This window comes from Colias philodice, chromosome 8, assembly GCF_061535455.1.
Source record: "Colias philodice isolate Cphi_HAF_F1 chromosome 8, ilColPhil1 Martin Lab GWU primary, whole genome shotgun sequence".
Classification (NCBI taxonomy): Eukaryota; Metazoa; Arthropoda; class Insecta; order Lepidoptera; family Pieridae; genus Colias; species Colias philodice.
In genome coordinates this window covers 2,087,547-2,111,247 of record NC_143093.1, presented here as the reverse complement: position 1 = coordinate 2,111,247, position 23,701 = coordinate 2,087,547, and the positions used below count along the sequence as shown (strand labels likewise).

At 34.0% G+C, this 23,701-nt stretch overlaps 1 protein-coding gene and 2 long non-coding RNA genes across 6 annotated transcripts; all 3 read left to right on the top strand.

The window, feature by feature from the left end:
- The first annotated feature begins 914 nt into the window (after positions 1-914).
- Positions 915-2,324, top strand: LOC149486328 (uncharacterized). Of its 2 annotated transcripts, none has more exons than XR_016315941.1 (4): positions 915-1,425; positions 1,718-1,952; positions 2,080-2,151; positions 2,285-2,324. It is a non-coding gene; the product is annotated as an uncharacterized LOC149486328 (long non-coding RNA). The 2 variants fall into 2 exon arrangements; XR_016315942.1 differs by lacking the exon at positions 915-1,425 and adding an exon at positions 1,434-1,629.
- Positions 2,325-2,803: 479 nt separating this feature from the next.
- Positions 2,804-3,178, top strand: LOC149486327 (uncharacterized). The gene is made up of 2 exons (XR_016315940.1): positions 2,804-2,846; positions 2,951-3,178. It is a non-coding gene; the product is annotated as an uncharacterized LOC149486327 (long non-coding RNA).
- A 2,886-nt stretch (positions 3,179-6,064) lies between these two features.
- Positions 6,065-22,406, top strand: LOC149486326 (uncharacterized). 3 transcript variants are annotated; one of them, XM_089697722.1, is made up of 7 exons: positions 6,065-6,489; positions 16,328-16,632; positions 17,610-17,757; positions 17,994-18,171; positions 19,544-19,731; positions 20,553-20,714; positions 21,048-22,406. In XM_089697722.1, exons 2-7 carry the CDS (start codon positions 16,328-16,330, stop codon positions 21,849-21,851), a joined length of 1,785 nt encoding a protein of 594 aa, XP_089553848.1. In that variant the 5' UTR covers positions 6,065-6,489; the 3' UTR covers positions 21,852-22,406. The 3 variants fall into 3 exon arrangements, with proteins under 3 accessions (XP_089553848.1, XP_089553851.1, XP_089553850.1); XM_089697724.1 differs by lacking the exon at positions 6,065-6,489 and adding an exon at positions 11,981-12,177; XM_089697725.1 differs by lacking the exon at positions 16,328-16,632 and having other exon boundaries at positions 6,066-6,489.
- The last annotated feature ends 1,295 nt before the right edge of the window (positions 22,407-23,701 follow it).

The following is a 23,701-nucleotide window of genomic DNA, read 5'->3' as shown; positions in this document are numbered from 1 at the left end:
TCCAACTATAACCTAAGTTACCATTAGGTTACCTTAATATTATGATGATTTTTTGAATTTGCCGCCTTTTCCAGTCTTATCTTTCGTTAGCCGGACTATCACCACAGTATCACCATATTTCCTACAGTATGGCGACGAATGTACTTGTGCAGAGAAACGGAGGGGAACTGGCGGGGGGTCGGGCGACGCGGGCCGCTTAATGCAATCACGCTGAGTTTGCATTAACTATCGCGAAAGGACGACGCAGTCGTATTTTTTGTGTAATAATTTTATTATACATAGGTACTTACATATTCTATTATGGCGCGCAAAAACTGTTCCGTTTACGGATGTAAATCTACATTGAAATCCCAGAAGGAAACAATATTTCAGAAAGATTGTATTAATAATTGTATCTGTTGAATTAAAATCAAAGCTATGTATATGTTGTCCTCATTATTTTCTAATCAGATTGTACATCCCAATGCGAATGCATTACTTCTTAAATGGTATAATATACAATTAAGAACATCCAAAAATAAAGTGTCCACGTAAATAATATTTAGCAGTGCAATATCTGTAATTATATATTTATGAACAAATGATTACATCAGATTTAATAATCGCAATTATTTTGAATGTACATATGAATAAATGATTTCATCATAATATTAATAATCACAATTGTTTTATTTCCCATTTGTTGCAACCCTAGCGTATTTTCGTGTGGCAGCGTAAGTACCTACGCTGGCGGCGGCATCGCGCGACATCAAAGGCGTTTCCTTACTGTAGGAAATAATATTGTAATACTGTGCTATCACTATCATTATTATATTATACATAGTATAAAACAAAGTCGCTTTCTCTGTCCCTATGTCCCTTTGTACGCTTAAATCTTTGAAACTACGCAACGGATTTTGATGCAGTTTCTTTTAATAGATAGAGTGATTCAAGAGGAAGGTTTATATGTATAATAACATCCATTAAATAGTGGAGAAGTACTGCTATTTTTGAGGTTTCTAATGTGATGTCGTAAAAAATTACCAGCCTTACTTATAAAAACTGACTGATCTGTTGCATAAACACCTCTCAGTTAAATAACTCTCAACTCCTTAAACAATGATTAAAATAATCTTAGGTACTTATAAACCTATCTCAGCAGTCTCTCAACTAAGTTACGTCAATATATGTATTTTTTTCTAGTAACATTATCGAAATAAAACCCGCTATTCACGTAAAACTTGACTAAAAATGTACTTTTTGACAAATATGAATGGTAGACTTTATTTTGTATGACGTTTAACTGACAGGATATTGATAACTTTCAAATTTCAAACATTTGTACAGATTTGAGATTTTTGATAAATTCAAATTCAGTTTTAATTTAAAATGAGTTCAATGATCAATAAACGTTCTCGTTCGACGAATTGGAGTGAGGAGGATAAGGTACGTAATGTACACAAGAAATCTAATAGAATGTACTTATTTCCTTACATGTTTTAATGCTTATTAATAAATATATATTGCTCTTTAGAAAGTGCTTCGAAAATAATTAGTGCTCGAGCGAGCACATATTATATTAGAGAATAAGGATACGTCGACTAATACAAATACAGCAAAAAAACTTGCATGGGAAGATGTTTTGTCTTGGTTATTTTAGTTTTACTTATTCTAACAGTTTCTTGTATTTAATAAATTGTTACAGTGTAATAACATTATTATTGTATTTATATTTCAGTTATAATATCATTTCACTCCATAAAAGGGACTTAAGCCAAATACAAAATCAGTGGAGGAATTTGAAGAAAGCTAAGGCTTCGGAACACAAATTTAGAACGGCAAGAAACATGACAGGCGGGGGACCTCCGCCACCAAGTCCTCTGCCTGAAGATCAAGAGCTTATAGCAGCTCTTCCTAATGAGTTTGTGGTTGATAACAATCCTTTCGATAGCGATGCAACACATGGCCAACAGGTTTATATTTTTTACATTTTCTACTGCTATTATTCCTTAATTTGGAATATCCATTAAGGGATAATAGCGCTATGCATATATAGTTTTTTATTGTGAGATTGAGTAATTATATTTTATATATTTATAGGAAGTTACTAAGGAGTCTGCTGATGATACATTGAAATTGAATGAAAATGATGAAAGCACTGCACATGCATAGGTAATCATATTATATAATAATTTGTATAATATTTTTATCAGTTTATATCAGTATCAGTATGTTATACAAAAATATCAGTATTATAAATAAAATTTATATTATTTTAAAATAATTATTATTTTTTTATTTTTAGCCTGAATTGCCAAATTTCTCCACTGAATTGCCACGTATAAGGGCGCGTTCCCACCGTGTCGTGACGACAGATAATCGTGTAGTTTTAAGTGTCGTGGCTTATATGTTTAAATGGAGGTGTTCACATTTAGAACGACACAATTTACTGTCGTCTACGACAGTTTCTGCAGTGACGACACTTTGTCGTGACAGTGGGAACGGAAAGCACGACAGTCGTAAAACGATAAAAAAATCGTGGACGGCAACTCTATGACGTCCATTGAACTCAGGAGAGTAAACGCACTAGTAATCACCAAGCGAACGTAGAGGCGACTAGATGTTGCCTGCTGATGATGTGTAAACGACAAAGCGACTGCCAGGAAACGATAAAATGTCGTTACGATCCAATAGGAACAGCTAGATACGACAGTCGCTAAACGATAAAAAATATTGACGACAAACAATCGTTATAATGGGAACAGGTAGAGACGACAGTCGTCGAACGATAAATTAGTCGTTACGACATAGTGGGAACGCGCCCTAAATCCTACACATCATATTTTCAAAGCTAAACCAAAAAAAACGTAAGTATGTAATGTTGAAAATAGAATTTCATGAAATTTCCTGTGCTTATTGTTCAGCTGTGATTTATGTGAAATAATGTTTAATGTTTATGTTATTTTTACAGTGGGAAATCAAATTCCAATTACGAGCATCAATTATTCCTCCTTGCAAAAAAAAGCAGGGAGGAATTAATGAAGCAACAACAAGAGTTGCATCTATTAAGAATAGAGCAAGAGAGGGAGCTTCACCTATTAAGAATAGAACAAGAGAGGGAGCTTCACGAGAAGAAGCTCCAAATACTTGCATTAGAGGAGGAATATTTAAAAAAAATAAATTTTGAAAAATAATAAAATATGGTTTTTATTGATTAAAATAAGTTTCAATATAAATGGCCCTGTTTATATTTTCGTCTTCATCTTCTATATTATCAGGGATAGTTGGATCGATTAATAATTGATTTTCAAGGCCTGAAGGATCTAGAAAAATACAAAATAAAGAATTAAAATATGCTTATTTTTTATGTATTGGCATTATTAAATATACTTTGTTTACATATTAGTTTGCACAAATACCTTGATTTAAAATAGACTCATTAAAGAGTATTGCTAAATTGTGCAAAACTGCACAAGCAACAATAGTGGTCTTGATCACTTGCAGAGACCCTCGCATTGTTTCGTTGAGTATGCGGAATCTTTGCTTCCACACCCCAAAGCAACGCTCTACAGTATTCCTCGTTCGTATGTGACTCAGGTTGTACCTTTCTTCTGCCTGTGTCCTTGGTCTTAATATTGGTGTTAGAAGATGCGAAGTACAAGGATACCCGCTATCTCCAATCAGCTTCCCATGAAATTCATTCTCCTCAAACCTCCGCTTTATTGAGCTTTCTCTATATATGCGGGAATCATGTGTACTTCCTCTCCAGTGACACACAATATCGCAGATTTTAAGGTCAGAGTCACATACTACCTGTAATTATTGTCATCAATATTATTATAAATTAGAAACACATAATAGCACACATAACAATGAAAATTTATTACTTTAAATACACTATGATCAAACTAAAATGTTATTGTACAATGTTCATACTTGAGTGTTAATGGAGTAATGTCCCTTCCTATTAACATAGTACTGTCCAGCCTCTCCACTCACTTTGCGTATCTTAATATGAGTGCAATCTATTGCACCAATGATACGCTTCATCCCGCATATTATGGCCTCAAATTTCCTAATTGCTTTGGCTTCCTCGGTTGAGTTCGACGGCATATTAATATAACGCGAACTTTTAGAAGCTAACGCAATAGCAACATTTCGGGACAAACGGGAAAGTGTCTGTTGACTCATTCTGTGAATGTCAGCACAATCTTCTTGGATCTGTAATGTAATAGATCGATACACAGGCTTTTCTATCACTACATAGTATAAAACAAAGTCGCTTTCCCTGTCCCTATGTCCCTATGTCCCTATGTCCCTTTGTACGCTTAAATCTTTGAAACTACGCAACGGATTTTGATGCGGTTTTTTTTAATAGATAGAGTGTTTCAAGAGGAAGGTTTATATGTATAATAACATCCATTAAATAGTGGAGAAGTACTGTTATTTTTGAGGTTTCTAATGTGATGTCGTAAAAAATTACATTTTTTCCGCTTACATTGCAAACGCAGGCTGAACCCTACGAGTTTTATCAAAATAATGTACTAAGTATTATACACATTGAAAAGGTCTATAGAAAAGTCCGCGATGGTATATGTCTATCTCTTATGGATAACCCACAATAACTTTTTTTTGTCATTTACTTTTTACGACAAATAATGGCTAATTTTCGATCCGATTTTAACCAATACAGCATTAATCCTTAACCAATTAAATACCTTCAATACATTGTTCATTTAATATAGATCTATATGGGCCTTTACACCGTATGATTTAAGTGAATATTTTCGAAGATATTACAGATTTAAAAATTGCGGGACGTAGCATTTGCGGCGGTACCGGCCGGCCGCCCGGCTATATACCTATTTTATACCCGTGTGCGAAGACGGAGCGGGCCGCTGTTTTTATATACAACGTTCACAGTTTTCCTGTAGTTTATTTAGTATCAGCATTGCACCCGTGCGAAGCCGGGGCGGGTCGCTAGTTGTATATATCCAAAACTAGAGCACAAGTCACATCTACCTCATGCCGGCCCCAATATCGAATAACTGCCATCACTTGCAGTTCCACTGGAATACCGCCCCCTCGAGTGTCCACGCGAAGGTCATCCCGAATCAAATTAATGATTTGTTGCATGTTATTCTTTCCGAATCTATACCTCGACCGTAGTGTGGCCCTGTGGCCGCTACAAAAAATATATTGACACCATAGATTGACACTAATACCAGGTTATTTTAATTCTAGGTTGAAAAGTAGGTTTTTAATAAATAAGCACTCTCAGAACAATAGATTTATTTAATAAATGAAACGATACCATTTTAAATTTCGCGCTGTTTATGTATGATGTGCGCATGCCTTAATGCTCTAAGGCGCATGCGCAGGTTTTTATTATTTTATAATTTTAATAAAATAAATAATTCAACAATTTCAATGATGAGCCCATACGGACCTAACGGTAAAGAATACGATTTTGATAAAATTTGCCAATTTTGCTATGGATGGGGTGCTAAAGTGTAACTTTTTTATACCTAAAATTAAAAAAAAATTATTTAAAAAAAAACTAAAGGGGACCTAACGAAAAAACTGTGGGACCTTATAGGACCTAACGGAGACCTATCGATTGAGGTCATTTTTGACCCAAAATTCTATGGATGGGGTGCTAAAGTGCATTTTTTTTTATACCTAAAATTTAAAAAATTATTTAAAAAAAAACTAAAGGGGACCTAACGAAAAAATTGTGGGACCTTAAAGGACCTAACGGGGACCTAACGATCAAGGTCATTTTCGACCCAAAATTCCATTGATGGGGTGCTAAGTTTGCACTGGTCCTTATTTCCCATGCAACAAATAAATTTTTAAATTTAATGGTAGCATTAATTATTATGTTTACCGATTTCATAATCCAAACTGCAAATTTGGGTGACAATTTTAAAAACATACAAATTAAATCCATAATTTAACAAAATTATTAAATAGAATCAAAAAGGCAGGAAGGCGACGAAAATATAAAGAAAATAAAAGATTTCACGTCAGCTGCTACTGTCACGTGTCACGTTTGTCATAGCAAAAGTCATGTCATGTCTGATGTCACTTATTGATAATAATTGATTGTTGATCAAGGAAAACAGAACAATATTTTTGTTACTCGTAATTAAAAATATTTATGCGCAATTTCGATATATCATAAGCCGTACTTTTTACAGATTTTATATTGAGATTGAAAAACGTATTAACCAATACATGAGTGATTAAATAACCTTAAAACAACAATATTGAGTATGCTTGTAAGATTAGCTTGGTTTAAGTGTAAAGAGTTTTAATTATTAGTTTCAATGTTTTGGGATCATGTGTACGCGAATAGGCACATTATGCAGGAGTTTGAAGACGTAGTTATCCATAAAACGAGCGTTTCCGTGTTTGTGGCGTTGTTTTATTTGGAAATGCTGTATATTCTGTTGATGACTCTTTCTATTCTGAATAGATTGAATCAAAACCTGTCGTGGTGAAAAGGTACGTAATTTAAATGGGTATAACCGCGAAAAATTGTACATGAATTATTTTTCAATGTCCCCATTTTATTTCTCATAATATGGCATCAACGTTTTTTGACTATAAGTGTGTAGGGGCTTGTTATGTGCGGGTGTAATAAAAGATGAATAACTACGCAAAGGTTATATTTCGTTAACTACATATATTTATTCGGTATGTAATTAATATTCGACCTAATGCGACCAACCCGCGTCCCGACAAGCCCTTAACTGTTCATGCATAGCGCACGAACTGTTTATATACGAGTTACCGTGTGAACCTATGGTGTGAACTTTCTTAATTAAACTAAAAAATCTACTTAGTAGGTACTACACTTGAAATTCGGTAACTCGTAAATTGGCTTGTCGTCGCTACATCATTCCCCCCTTAAAATAAAAAAGGTATACAAGTAAAAAAAATCTTACAATAAAATTAAACAATAAACAAATGGGTGTATATAAAGTGTCGCTATATAAGGTTACAAAATGTTTACAATATAAAGTATAAAAAAATGTTCACAATATAAATCAATCATAACGTATACAAGTGGTTAACAGTTAACACCTAATTTCGTTAAACTATTTATGTTATTACAAAAACTTGGTTGGTTCTTCTAAGTGGCGTGCGATAATTGTTACACGTCATCTAACACTTAGTAACATTAACATTTCAAATCTCAATACGTTTTTTACACTTGTATCGTTTAATATTACAAAGGCTATTACTATACACTCATAAGCCATAAATCAAAAGTACTTAAATTTCTAAGTAGTAAACATTACAATAAAAACTCAACACAAACATAAATTTGAAATAGGTACCATACTTAAAACGTTAAACATTAATAATGAACTCGTTTCAAAATTACTTAAGTTCTATTATTTATTAAATACGATGTGTTGATTACTAAGTATTTATTATACATTTCTATGAAGTCTTATGAATACTTATAATCATCGTAATTCTAATAAATATGAAATAGTTGAAACAATTACAAATACAATACTATTACCTAAATCGTACTGGTAATCGTATAGCTCTTCCACTACGCGTGGTATGTGTATCAGGCAATTCGCTACTTGGAATTTGTAACGGAACCTCAGTATCTGCCCCAGATGTCGTATCACTATCATCATTCAAATAATATGCAGGTTTTAGACGGTCTACAGATATTCTAACTTTCCTGCCAGTCATTTGAATGTAAAATACCTTTTCCTCTCGACTCAACACACGATAAGGACCGTCGTATGTTGGTTATAAAGGCTTACGTACTGCGTCGTTTCTTACAAAAACATAATCGCACTTTTGCAAATCGGGGTGAATAAATATGTTCCGTCTTTCATTCTGCCTAATAGCTACTGACTGATATTTCCTAATAGAGTCTCGTAATTTACTTACATACTCAAGACTGCTATCTATTTCAAAACTCGATTTTTTATCGTAATAATCACCTGGTAATCGTAAAGTTGTTCCGTACGTAATTTCTGCCGCGCTTATGCCGGTATCACTTCTTACTGCTGTTCTAAGTCCTAGCAACACAGTTGGTAATTCCGTAACCCAAGATGATGATATATTGCATAAACGAGCCGTTAATGCCGCTTTAAGTGACCTATGCCAACGCTCTACCGCCCCGTTACTCTGTGGGTGGTAAGGTGTCGTACGCAACTTATTAATACGTCTAATAACTTCATAAGTGTAGCAAATAATTGACTTTCGAATTGGCGTCCTTGGTAGCTTGTTAGCTTTTTCGGACAACCAAAACGAGAGATCCATCCTTCATATATTACACGCGAAACCGTTTCAGCAGTTATATCTCTCGTAGGAAAACATTCTGGCCATCGCGTCCCCCTATCACTATGGTTAGGCAATACGTCCTAAAACCTTCGGGTGAAGTGGGTAAAGGTCCAATTAAATCAACATGAATATGTTCAAACCTATCGCACTGCAGAAACGATCCTAAACCTGACATTGTATGTCGATTAACCTTCGATCGTTGACATTCAATGCATGTTTTAACTTTTAACCCATTGGCCAACGTGACGAATCATATTTGGCCAATAAAAACGATTTTGAATCAATTTGCGTGTAGTCCTTATTCCGGGATGACATAAATTATGTACACTATCAAAAGCAATACGTCGAAATTTATCAGTCAAATAGAGTCTAATTTTAACATTATCTAAATTACAATAAATAAATGTACCGCTTTCAAGTAACATTATTTTCTTTGACCTATTAGAAACGTCATTCGAATTAGATAATTGTAACATATAAGAATCTTGTTGTTGTTTCTTAGCAAGTTCCGCGTAATCTATTACAGTGGGACAATTTATTGTTGCGACTCGAGATAACGAATCCGCAACGACATTATCTTGCCCACTAACGTGTCTCAAATCCGTTGTGAACTCACTAATGAATATCAAGTGTCGTGTACGTCTGGGTAACTCTTTCTCGCTATTTACTTTAGAAAATGCATAAATTAACGGTTTGTGATCCGTATACACCGCTAACTGTCGTCCTTCGACCATATTCCGAAAATGACGAATAGCCAAGTAAATTGCTAATAACTCCCTATCATACGTACTATACTTGCGTTCAATCTTAGATAGATTCTTAGAAAAATAACCTACATGAGTATCCGATGCGTCCGTCATAAGTGCGAGCGATGCATCGGCCCTAGGGTGCTAAAAAAATCTGCACTTTATAAACAAAAACATTGGCGATAATAAATAACCATTTATACGGTCGCCGTAAACTAAGATCTAAAGTCATTAACTTAGTACCAAATGTCTTAATTACACTAAACTACACTTTATAATCACTACACAGTACACTCACTCGCGGATTGGTTATTTTTCGACACTGGTAAAACTGAAACATTAGCGCCGGTGTCCACTAAAAACTTAAGATTACTTTTTCTATCTCTTATACACAGGCGTTTATTTACGGTGGAACAGACATCCGCCTCTGTCTGTACCGTATTTAGTTTTTTTGTTGGCTCTCCTGCTGCTTCTGCCACGCACAAGGTTGAATGCACTTGCTGGCGTTGTGCTTATAGCGGTAATGGTAATAACATATCCAATTGACACAGTGAGAGAGCATCTGCGCGAGAGCATTTTCACTCTCGTCCGCTCTAATTGGAACTGCCGGATTCATTTTTAATTTAAACAAACGATATCTATGCAATTCACTAATATAATATTCACTTTTCGTCGGGGTCACCAATGTAGGGGCTTGTTATGTGCGGGTGTAATAAAAGATGAATAACTACGCAAAGGTTATATTTCGTTAACTACATATATTTATTCGGTATGTAATTAATATTCGACCTAATGCGACCAACCCGCGTCCCGACAAGCCCTTAACTGTTCATGCATAGCGCACGAACTGTTTATATACGAGTTACCGTGTGAACCTATGGTGTGAACTTTCTTAATTAAACTAAAAAATCTACTTAGTAGGTACTACACTTGAAATTCGGTAACTCGTAAATTGGCTTGTCGTCGCTACAAGTGTTTTATAATATACTAGCAATGCCCTGCGGTTTCACCCGCATAGATAGCGATATCTTTACAGTGAAAAGTCTACTATAGGTCGGACATGAAAATCACCTTTACCCTGTCCCGCACTACGGCCTTTTTTTTTTGTTTTAGTGGGGAAATCTTTCATAGATACCCACGGCCTCCAGGGGAGGGGCCGTGGGTTATGTCGGATTCCTACCGACCAAAACCCCACTGTGTTCCGTCAAGACGCATATTGGTAGAATTCCTCCGTGACCCCCGCACTACGGCCTGCTCGAACAGTATACCTACTATTTTCTGTAGATTGACACTTAAATTCGTTATATCTTTTGAATGGAATATCCAATTCTTTTCATTTAAAAAGTATTTTGCTGGTATTGAAACAGTCTATAATAAAACATCATTTAATGGGATAAGGATTAATATATGTGTATGGATAACATGGTTTGATTACTGTCGGCACTTCTATTTACTTTGAAAACGTAAAAAAGTTGTTGTAGTAACATAACTACTGAAGATGGACATATGGTATCGCGGACTTTCTTGTAGATATTGATCCATTCTATAATACTGTAGAACATTTTTTTGTTCTATCTTCAATAGATTCCGCAGCGCACGCGATGACAGAAGTTTTATTGAGGATTTTTTTACACCTTGGGTTACATTATTGCATTTTTGGTAAGGATCTCTAATTTTTTTGAAAATGCAATATAGCCTATGTTGCTCAGTAAAGATGCAGCTTTCTAATGGTGAAAGAATTTTTGAAATCGGTCCAGTAGTTTTTGCGTGAAAACCATACATACATACATACTTACATACATACTTACAAACTTTTCCTCTTTATAATATTAGTATAGATGTAATAAAAGGTATGCTTGTGTTCTTTTAGATTATTTCATAAAACTCAATCTATCTCTTGCAGAAATATTTTATTTTATATTTTTTTACTGGCTACTTTAATTTTCATATAAAAATTATTTTGTACACCCTTGTGACAAAAACTGATAAGTGATAACTCCTACAAGATGGTATGACTGCCTCGCATTTTTATGAAAAAGTTAAACTATTCGATTCTTATTCAACATGTACATAAAAATCATTGGTATTTCTTTAGAAAACTGCGGCACGAATTTAGGGGGGGTAGGTAAGAGACCCCCTATAAAGTGGGGGCGTGCGGAAACAACCCCTTCTATTTTATTTTTTTTGAGATTGTATTTATAAATGTAGAAATATATCAGAGATTGTGGGCTTCCTTGACTGCTCCGACGCTGTAATAAAAAACATTTGTTAAAAACATGTTGGATACAATTAACAATGGCAATGAATGGATTCATTTTATTTTTTTCCACCCAGTGTCTCCACATATTCTATAATATTATCACCGAAGTTTGCTGGGTGGTTATAGTTATCTTTTTTGCAAAATCTTTTTACAACATGTCACTGGGACTCAATATGAGACCCATCAGGGGCAACAAATGGGTTGTCTGGGTCTGAGTGATTAACTTTTTTAGGAACATAGTAACATACCCATGTTGCCCCAAACAATCATATGCTCGCTAATAATCCATATGAATGGTTGTCCCCTAAACATGCTTTTGAATGTAGTTACAATGTTTTTAAATATGTAGGTACATTTAGACATGACGTGTTATCTCTTTCAAACAAAATTCTTGTAGTTTTGTCAATGTTATTGAAACAATTTTGAACATAATCTCAAAAATTAAAAATAAGTTTTCTCTTTCATTAGACGTTTCCACACGAAAAGCCGCTAATGTATGTTTCGGGAAGGTTTCGGGGCATCATTATCGATCGATAAAAATTAAAATCGCGCCGAAATTCAACCCAAATCTTTAAATGCACAACGCCTTAATCGATTTTTTATTATTATTTTAAAAACTGTCCACTTTTTTTATACGTGTGTAACTTGTGTATAACGTCACGTAACGTAACGTTACATAACTCTTACTGCCCTAATAGAAGAATTAGGTATCAGAATCCTTCTCTAATTTTCTTGAGTGGCAACACTATTGGCATGCTGGCGACATTTAAAAAACAAACGCAGCCATTTTTTCTTTGAGTTAAATGGTGTTTTGTGTTGATGTGAGATTTGTCGCTCTAAAAAAGTGTATTTAAAGTGTTCGATTGCGAGGTAAGTATATACAGTTGAACCTCGATAACTTAAACCTCGGTAACATAAAAACCTCTGTAACTTCAAAAAATAATATGTTCCCTTCCCATCAGGGCCCAAAACCTCTTTAACTTAAAATACGCAACCTCTATAACTTAAATAAATAATCTCTGTATTGGCCCTCAGTAACTTAACCCTTTCCACCCGGCCGAAAAAAGTTTCAAATTTCGTAAAAAAAACACATGGAGCCAATTTATGATACCTAATGGGCTCTAAGAAAAATAAGGAAAAAAATCGGAAAAGCACGGTTTCCCGGAAAATGACATGCACGATCGTGCATTTCAGGAATAAGTTGCTATATGCATGATCTTGCATGTTCGAAAACTTGAAGGAATTATAAAACAGTTTTATCATAGAATCAACATTTATTAGCAAAAATCAACATCAATTATCAAGAACCAACATTTATTTAGTAATATAAGTCTTAATTTTTTTAATCAGCCTCATCAGTTACTACAGTTTTCATCAACTTATGTCTAATTAGGAACATTTTAGGAAAATACTTAGGTCTGCTTAGTATGATAATCTTTGAAGCAGTTTTAGTTGCGTGCGATGTAAAGATATGTGTTGCATTTGATGCAATGCATCTTTGTACGGCTTTTGCAAGTCTCATTTGGACAGAATCTTGGCGATTTCAAGTCATCTGACATTGGTAGATGGTCGTAATTATCATAGCGCAGTGTGGTTGCTGGTTTCATAGCCTTGCGGTGCTTTCTTGGTGCGAAAACCTCTAGGATATCATCATCACCAGATTCGCGACGTCTCTTGTCAGGTGTCTTTGTCAGAACATCTCCTATTTCTAGACGGAAATCCAGCAGGTCCATGGTATTTTTTCGAGGCAGATTGTTGGCTTGACAGTCAATTTTGTACGCCCGCCAAGAATTCACCAAGGCGAGATCGCAGAAATGTATCAGAACTTTGAGAGAAACCTGATCGCCAGTACATTGAAAGTCGGATATGGAATACAGCCCATGATTACATGAACCCCGATCAATTTCATTATCTCAGTCGTTTTCAGCTCTCTTCCAGTCTTTCGAAGGAAGTAGTTATTGGTGCATACACTGACATGCTCAAAGAACTGATCGTCAAAGTATTCCATGTAGTAATCCATGGGATCTCGAACTGGCCTAACAGGAGCGTCCTCATAATCATGTGGCTTGTCTTGGAAAGACACCGCTTTCCAAGTGTCAGAGCGAGAAGACTGAGGCTCGGATCTAGCTAGTCTAGCTGGACTACTTTCTAGAGATGAAACATCTGCTACAGCCACATTTCTAGATTGCCTTAGTTGTATAGATACCAATCTGGAAGATGACTTGCGCCTGGATGAGCTTGAGGAACTAGGTCCAGGTTGTGCAGCTACAGCATTGGTGGATCCTGTCGATTTGGGTCCGGAAGACCTGGATCTAGTGACAGAAGGTGGGCCCGATGGAGAAGAAGGTCCCGGTCGAGATTCTTCACGAAGACTAGCAGACGTGGGTCTTTTTAGGGTTCCGTAGCCAAAATGGCAAAAACGGAACCCTTATAGTTTCGTCATGTCCGTCTGTCCGTCTGTCCGTCTGTCCGTCTGTCACAGCCGATTTACTCGGAAACTATAAGTACTACAGTGATGAAATTTGATGGGAATATGTGTTGTATGAACCGCTACAAAAATATGACACTAAATAGTAAAAAAAAGAATTGGGGGTGGGGCCCCCCATACATGTAACTGAGGGATGAAATTTTTTTTTTCGATGTACATACCCGTGTGGGGTATCAATGGAAAGGTCTTTTAAAATGATATAAAGTTTTCTAAAAAACATTTTTCTTAAAGTGAACGGTTTTTGAGATATCAGCTCTCAAAGTCGTAAAAAGTATGTCCCCCCCCCTCTATTTTTATAACTACGGGGTATAAAATTCTAAAAAAAATAGAGGTGATGCATGCTAATTAACTCTTTCAACGATTTTTGGTTTGATCAAAGTATCTCTTATAGTTTTTGAGATAGGTTGATTTAACTGTAATTTATTATATTTGCTGCTACGGAACCCTTTGTGCGCGAGCCCGACTCGCACTTGGCCGGTTTTATTTTATTTGTGGAAGTCCTAGTTACCTTTGCAGATGCCCTGACGCTAAAGACGGGCCTTGAATTGCTCCTGGGTTCCATTTCAATAGTTGAGTCAGGGATCCCCTCTTTGTCAGCCTCATCATTATCTTCGTCACAGCCATCATACATCCTTTCGAAGAAAGAGGGATCGAATTGGGGATCTTCGCAATCCAAACCAGTAAATTCTTCTATTTCTGAGTCATTTCCATCGCCTAAAGTCTCCAAAACATTCGAAATCTGGTCTTCGTTCAAGGAGATGCCTAAAAACAAAAATTAAAGTAGAAAAAAAAACATAAAACAACTTAAATTGGAGGAAACAAACCAAATAACAGAACCACACACTTTCAATCTATACCTCCGGCCAACAACCGAAGGCACACGAATGTGCATGTTTAAATTTCGGCCCAAGCCATTGCTTACTACTGCATGCTTTTATCGTACAGCCATTTTATTTTATTAGATAGGATCTTTGTCTATGGAAAAAGCCAAAAATAATGCCTATTTACCGTACAAAAATAAATAGTAAAAAATACTTACGTGAGGCGCGCTTCCCACCGAAAAACGCAGCCATCTTTGAACGAACCCTGTGGTCAACTGGCCAGTCACGAGGTCATGGTCATCTTTTTTACGTTGAAGTACATAACATGCACGTTCGATCGACGTCGGTTGCGTCGCGGATAACCTGTTGGTGCGTGCTCAGGATTTTTTCAAAGTCAGATGCACGATTGATTCAGCTCGGGTGGAAAGGGTTAAAGAAATGTTCCCACAACCTCTATAACATAAAATTGTTTGTCAATGAGTCATTTTGAGAGTGTCAAAACAAAAGGTTTCGGTATTTATTGCTTGCACGTGTTTACTATGTAGGTATTGTTAACTTAACAATACATTACCTATTGTTTGCTTTATCGAAATTCTTCAAAGCTTTGCGGCGGTTAGCTTTATGACAACAATTTACTTGCATCATATTTTTGATTGTTGTCCTGGAAACATCACTTTACTTACTGTGTGATAAAACTGGCTTAAAATGAGTCCAAAAAGAAAACTAACAACCCTCACATACGCTGATAAATTAAAAGCTATAGAAGCAGTGAAAAATGGATGGACCCTTGATAACTTAAAACCTCTATAACTTAAAATATTTTGTGTTTCCCCTGGACTTTAACTTATCGAGGTTCTACTGTATATTCTGTCTTATTATTATTATAAATCTTTACTTAGGTTTACTATAAAACTAAAGAATCAGACTACTTGGTGGTTCTTAGCATTCACAATCGAGTAGTAATTTTAATTTAAGGTTATGTCGCATGCATTTTTTGTCATGATTGTAACGATGTGTAACGAAATGTGATATACGCAGTCATGACATAATATTGTTAGGCTTAGAACACATAGGTCTATTAAAAAATTGCGCGAAAAAAGGACGATAATATTTTCAAATCTAAACGGCTGAACGGATTTTGATGTGCAAGATATCTTTGGATTGGTCTAAAATGTCATTATATATATTTTTTTATATTTTACCCGTTTGCGCATTTAAAAAGGTTAACGTTTTCAAATCTAAACGGCTGGATAGATTTTGATGTGCAAGGTACCTATCATCGGATTGGTATTTATAATTTATATGTAGAATATCATTGTCTATCTAACTTTATTAATATATTACCCGACTGCGCATAAAAGGAGGATAATGTTTTCAAATCTAAACAGCTGGATGGATTTCAATGTGTAAGTTATCATTGGATTGGTCTGTATCTCTAGTTTTCCATTAGCTTAATATGTTTTACCTGATTGTACAAAAAAAAAAGAAGAAAATGAAATAATTACTTAATAAAAAAAAATTAAAAAACTGACACTGCAAATTCATAAAACGCAGTTGGAGGCTATAATATAAGATGTATAGAATGGGTAGAAACCAGTAATATTTTGTAGCCGTGTAGCCTCCGACTGCGTGTTATGAATTTGCAGTGTCAGTCGGGTTTTTTATTTATTTTTTATTAAATATTTTTTCAAATGAGAAAATCAAATTACAGATGGCGTTGACGAATGCCGAAAGGCAAAAAAAATATCGAGAGAGGTTACAAGTTCAAAATCCCGAGAAATATAAAGAACTACAAACGAAAAATGCAGAAAGGAATAAAAAGCGGAAAAAAATTCAAGAGTGTTCCAAAGTAGTTATAGAACTGAAAAGGAAACAGTGGAGAGCTAGTCAAAACCGCCATAGAAAGAAAATAAATAGTGAACCAAACTGTGAAAATGATATTCCCACTGTTTGTGAGGGTACTAATGATGCTGAAAGATTGCAAAGAAAAAGATTACAAAGAAGGTTTCAGAGAAGGTGAGCTGAGCAAAAAAAAACTTATGAAGAAAGAATTATAATATTATAATTATATCATAAGGTTTTTAAAAACCATAAAAAAAACGAATAGATCGTGATGTTGTACCTGAAATTTGTATTATTAAAAAAGTTGAATTGGTATTTGACTCCAAAGAGTACTTATGTTATGAAAAATAATGACTGTGCAGTTAACATTTATTTTGAAGCGTTATATCAGTTTTCTCACAATCTGTTAGGTTCTTTTTGATGAAAATGTAGAAGTGGAATATAGTAAAGTATTCACCATATACTATATTATTGTTATATTATGCCTATAAGTAACAATTTTTTTTAAGAAAGTGTGCTCTATAGTCCTTTTTATGATTTTTTTTCAATACAATTTTGGATTAATTCATGTTTTTATTTTAATTTATTATTAAAATAATTTACCTATATCTCCATTTTTTCCTGTCGTGTGAGAGTGAGACACCGTGTCGACGTTAATTTTTTAATGCTAGGAAGAAAAGATGACTGTTGTATGTACTAAGCTTTATAATGGTCATGTAACATTCAGTCATGAATGTAACGTTTGTTATGATGTCATGAATGTAACGGTACAATTTTTCGCGGTGATACCCAAATACAAATCTGCTGATCTACTCTTATTTATAAGCAAATTAATTAAGTTAGGGAAATAACTAGTTTGTCAATAGTTTTAGATGGTTTTAGACATAAAATTCTACACTTGTTTTCTCAAGTATAATTAACTAGATGCTCCGCGCGGTTTCACCCCCGTGGCTCCCACTCCTGTTGGTCGTAGCGTGATGATATATAGCCTATATCCTTCCTCGATAAATGGGCTATCTAATACCGAAAGAATTTTTCAAATCGGACCAATAGTTCCCGAGATTAGCGCGTTCTAACAAACAAACTTCAACTTTATAATATTAGTATAGAATATAGATATTATTTTTTTCCTAAACTCAACAAATGTCCAGGTATCATTTTAAAATGGGTGAGGCAATGATACCCCCAGAAAGACTATACTTATGGAAGGAAAAGGAAAATGATGTTTTTATTGAACACAATAATATCTATGATCATCAGATAGATGGCTTGAGGTTTCTGTTCAAACAGTTTAAAAAAGTAAGTACCAATTTATATAAAGATGAGGTAAAATAATATTATGCGTAAAACAAGTTTTAAATTACCTTTTTTCTTCGTCATGGCAATGAGCAAAGATTTATTTTACTGTTTTTGCTATATTTTTTTTGCAGCTAAAATAAAAAAGAGAAGTAAGGAGCCTAAAACATTTAATTAAATTTAATTTTCAATAGTACTTTTTTCATCAATTGTCCATAAATTATTTTTCAATATTTTAGAAGAACCCAGGAGTGATTTTGAACTATCCTCGGCAATGTGGCAAATCCGTAACAATAGTTTTATTCCTGTACGCTATAAGGAAGCTGTTACAACAACCTGTGTTGATTCTCTGCAAGGATACCCAGGATGCTGAGAATTGGCACCAGTGCTTCCAAATGTGGAGTGGATTTTCACCTGGTAATTATGAAATAGAGGATAATGGTCATCTATTTCTACCCATATTTTGTATTTTGTAAAGTATGCCGTTGTCATCAGTCATAAACTATAAGCAGATTTAAATACCAGTAAAATAAATGCAATAACTTTTTTTAGCTAAATCCGGCTGTTATAATCTATTTCTTGAGATTTCACACTGCCAAAAAAATTGTGGTGTACTGTTGAATTTTATTTCACGACTTAATAGTCTCACTTTGATAGACTGTATTTATTTATTTATTTTATTTATTTATTTATTTGTCAGAATTGTGGTAATATATAAGGTCACATGATTCAATCAACAAAACAGTCCACACAATTCGCCAAACAATTGGCATACAAATTTTTCACGATTACATTGCAGATTATATAAACATACATACATCCAATAACATCAAAATTAACAGGTTTTTATTAATACATATCACGCTTTAAAAAATTCATTTAAAGAATAGAAACATTTTTCCGCCAACCATATTTTCAACCTTCTACGCATCAAATTTCCTGGCATTTCACGCAGCTCTTTACGCTCCCTTTTGTAATCTTGTATTAGCTTTTACTTTGTACAGTAGAACCTCGATAAGTTAAAGTCCAAGGGAAACACAAAATATTTTAAGTTATAGAGGTTTTAAGTTATCAAGGGTCTATCCATTTGTCACTGCTTCTATAGCTTTTAATTTATCAGCATAGGTGAGGGTTGTTAGTTTTCTTTTTGGACTAATTTTAAGCCAGTTTTATCACACAGTAAGTAAAGTGATGTTTCCAGGACAACGATCAAAAACTTATGATGCAAGTTAGTCGTTGTCATAAAGCTAACCGCCGCAAAGCTTTGAAGAATTTCGATAAAGCAAACAATAGGTAATGTATTGTTTACGTTAACAATACATAGTAAACACGTGCAAGCAATAAATACCGAAACCTTTTGTTTTGACACTCTTTCAAAATGACTAATTGACAAAAAAATTTATGTAATAGAGGTTGTGGAAACATTTCTTTAAGTTATTGAGGGCCAATCAGAGATTATTTATTTAAGTTATAGAGGTTGCGTATTTTAAGTTAAAGAGGTTTTGGGCTCTGATGGGAGGGGAACATATTATTTTGTGAAGTTACAGAGGTTTTTATGTTATCGAGGTTTAAGTTATCGAGGTTCAACTGTATTAGCACACAGAATTTACTTATTTAAGAAACTACAAATTATTGATTATTGTACTGTGTAAGTTTTAAATGGATAAAATAAAAACAGCTTTATTGTTTTAAATAACACACAGGCAGTTTTTTTATTATTTTACTTATACATAGGTTGTTCAGAGCAATTGATCATAAATGTCTTAATAAATATATTTTATTTTCTCAGATGAGATTGCATTCGAACCAACAAAGGCATTATTAAAGAAGCAAATATTTATAAAATCGATGTCAGACCTGGTATCGTTCACTCGTCGAAGTTGGAGCATACTTGTACATAAAGATGACGATTTTGAGGGTTTACCACAATTTTCTAGTGTTGATTTTTATATTTGGGCCACTTCCACTGATGTGATGGTAAATATTTGATACTAGATATTTCTTTTCTTTATAATATGTGTCTTTGTGCGAATTTTATAATTATTTTAATTTTTGCTAAGTACTAGATGGTTTGTTTTAATTTTATTTTTGTATGCATTGCTATATACATATATATTTTTATTTCTAATTGAACAGTATTTTTGAGTAATCAGCTAAATATAGCCATTCATTTTTACTAAATATTTTATAATTTAATTACTGATAAATCATACACAGAAGACTAGGAAAACCCTATTACAGTTATAAGAATAAAATGATGATAAAAAGAGCGTGTGTGTCGAGCGCACGCGTCAGAAGTGAAACTTCTTCGGCAAGATTCAAAGATAATAAAATTGTCGCCTTATTCTGTGAGGTGCGGTATTGTCATGATGCGACCTTGAAATTTTACTCTCAAGGCACCTAAAGAAGTTTCACTTCAAAAATTTTAATAAGCTACCCTTCCTCTATAATCTATTTTTGTGAATGCGAAGTGTATGTTTGTGTTTCTTGTGACGCGATAGAGTAATATGGCTAAACAATAAACATCTCATTACCATATGAATTTACTTTGACCATGTTTGCCATGCCGCAAACCTATTTTATTTTATTTTTATTTTATTTATCTTTGGGAAACAAACAAAACAATATATCTTATAAATAAGAGATAACAAACCATACACATATCAGCATAGTTTCCACTAAAAATTTAAGTTCTTTAAAAAAATACACATTCAGTAACATACAGTCTACTTGAGGTTACAAATAAATATAGAAATAACAAGCATGAATACTTACTTATCTTTATTTTTGTATTGCAGAAAGACCTCCCCTTCCTATCCTCAATCTATAAGTGGATTAATCCTAAAGAGAAGATAAATTTTGACCATGATAAAGGTGACTTCAAGAAACAAATATTACTGGATGCTCAGTTGGAAAATATTGTGTTGAGAAGATCTAAAATATCTATGCCTGATCAACAGGTATGACATAAATTTTATTTACTAAATTTTCTTTGTTAAATTGAAACTGTTGGGCATATTATGTAATATATATCACACTAGCTATTCCCCGCGGTTTCACCCGCATTGCTCCGCTCCTGTTGGTCTTAGCGTGATGATAGCCTTCCTCGATAAATGGGCTATCCAACACCGAAAGAATTTTCCGAATCGGACCAGTAGTTCCTGAGATTAGCGCGTACAAATAGACAAACAAACTCTTTAGCTTTATAATATTAAGTAAAGATAACCTTCTGAATAACACTGTATTTATAATCATGTTAATTTAATATTACTATGATTGTTCACACATTTTAGACTAACAACGATGAAGATTATTGCATACAACCGAAAAAATCTAGGAAGAATAAAGATGCAACTGGGAAAAAGATAAAACGATCAAAGGTCGTCCCTAAAGACATTAACGTCAATCAACCTGGTAATTCTAATCAAGAAAAAAATTATGGTACAAATGATGATGCAAAAATGGACATAGAAACATTTATAAATGATAAGAATCCTGTAGCAAAGGATCAAGACGAATTTGATGATAAATTCGCTGATTTGCAATATGATAGTAATGATAGTTTTATTATGGATAAAGAAACGAAAGTATTAAATGATGAACCGAAAAATGAAGTTAAAACTATTGATATAGCTTCAAACATTGAAGATAATTTTCCTAATGATGTAAACACAGAAATAAATGTAGAAAAAAGTGTGAGAGAATCTCTTAGTGACACGAATGATACAAGTGATTATGTTCTAAAGTATAGTGACAATACAGATATTCATGACAATAAAAAATCTGTTATAAGTTTAAATGAAACGTCAGACAATATTAACAATTTATCGGATAGTATATTAAAGCCAGATAGTGCAGAAAATGTAACTACAAATTCTGAAATGAAAGTCCAGGAAATATCTAATGGTGATATTAAAAACAATGATAATGCAAATTATTCACTAATTAAGGATTTTAAAAAAGAAAATGAAGACACAGATAACAAAATCAAGCCAAATGTTTCACATAAAACAGATATAGATAGTAAGATTAATGAAATGGAGGAAAAAGCTATGAGGAAATTCAAAGGATCGATACTAGATAGCATATTTAATTAGTCAATAGACCAATAGTTAATACTATTAATGTTTCTTCTAAAATTAATAAGCAAAAAATTCGTTTTGTTTCGTAAGGTGTCAAATGTTAGTTTAAATTTGAAACAAAAAATATTTATGATAAAAATACTAAATTATTATCATTTATTTGTATTGAGGCATAATATTGTATGCATTATGTTGCGAAAGACACAGTTATTGTTAATTTGTATCTCTTTATCTATGTTTTTTTTCTCTAAGTCAAATTCCAAGGCACAATATATTATGTTTCGGTTATTTATTTATTTATTAATCAATTAAATAACTCAATTATTTAAATTTTCTTTTTGCATAATTTTAGTTTTAATATTTTTGTCACAAAGATCTTTTCAATGCATTTTGTTACCAGTGTATAAATACCTTGATAATAGGTACCCAAGTCGTATTTTTTTCTGAACATATTCATTCTTATTCAAATGCAATATAACTGTAAGTGAAATTATGTTTATTTCCACTTTTTAAAATATTAACTGTATTTAAATACGACGTTTTGTATTGTTGAATAAACTATGAAGTACAGTTATTGTTTTATTTACTTGAGATTAATTTTCCTTATTTCGTATATTTTTTTTTTTTGAGTGTTGGCAAGGGAGAACATTTGCAAAGGCCCTATAACAACAACACAAAAAAAGTTGAATTTTAACTTAGTAAGTATTCATTTGTAAATCCGCATGTGTGCAAAGTCCGCCGAGCGCGTGAGCATGCTCATCGAATCTTAACCCCCGACCCTTTGAAAACCGCTCATTAGATTTTTGCTGATACTTTTCAGTAGCGACTCAGTGTTGCCACCTTAGCCCTTTTTCGGGATATCATCCCGTATTTTTAACTTTTTAGCCCTAAAAGGGTAATCTAGCCCTATTTCAAATCAAAATGGAGCCGATTTTGTAATTTTTTTGCCATTTTACCATGCCAAAATAGGCTTTGTTTACTCGCTGAGCGTTCCGATTGGCTAATAAAGGTTAGGCAACCTATCAAAATGTTCGGATTCGAAGTAATAATATTAAAAAATTATACCATCGTAATAATACCAAAAAATGTCATTTTTAAGCGTTCTGGCGATACTCGCGACTAAATCATTAGTGATTTTTTCGCTTTATAAATTTTTTGCCCTTTTTATAGTGCTGACTAGCCCTTTTTAGAAAATCGAGGTGGAAACACTGTACTCAGTGCTGCCACCTCGTAGCGTTGTGTTACGGAGCATTTACATCAAACGAACATAGAGCTCGAGGAAGAGCAGTCTTTAACTCTTTCGCGATCTTTTAGTGTAAAAGAAAAGTCTTATTCAGTGTTGTTCTGAGTTTAGTATTAGAACATGGCATGGAATCTTTACGAACGCACATAACACAACGAAAGAATGCTCTACGCCTGTTTATTGGACATAGTGAGGTTAGAATGAAAATTCGCTAGTTTGATGTAAATGCACCGTTACAGAATAGGTACCACATATAAGCCCTATGGCATAAGCAATAGATATTATGCTTGTTGGACGGAACAGCCCCCCTAGTCAAGTGGCTTTTTGTTAGCGTAGCGTTCAATAGAATAGACTACGAATGTATGAGATTGACGTAGGCTGTAGCTAAACGTATCTACAGGTTACGTCAATCTCATACATTCGTAGTCTATTCTATTGAACGCTACGCTAACAGAAAGCCACTTGACTAGGGGGGCTGGTAGGTAGTATAGTTGTCGGCACGTAACTTGGCCACTTTTTAACGTAGTGGGGGAAAGCTTGCGCATCTAAAAATGTACTAAAACTTGATGCGCAAACTTCCCCCACCACGCTACTTTTTTGCCAAGAAGTTTGCCGTATGCTA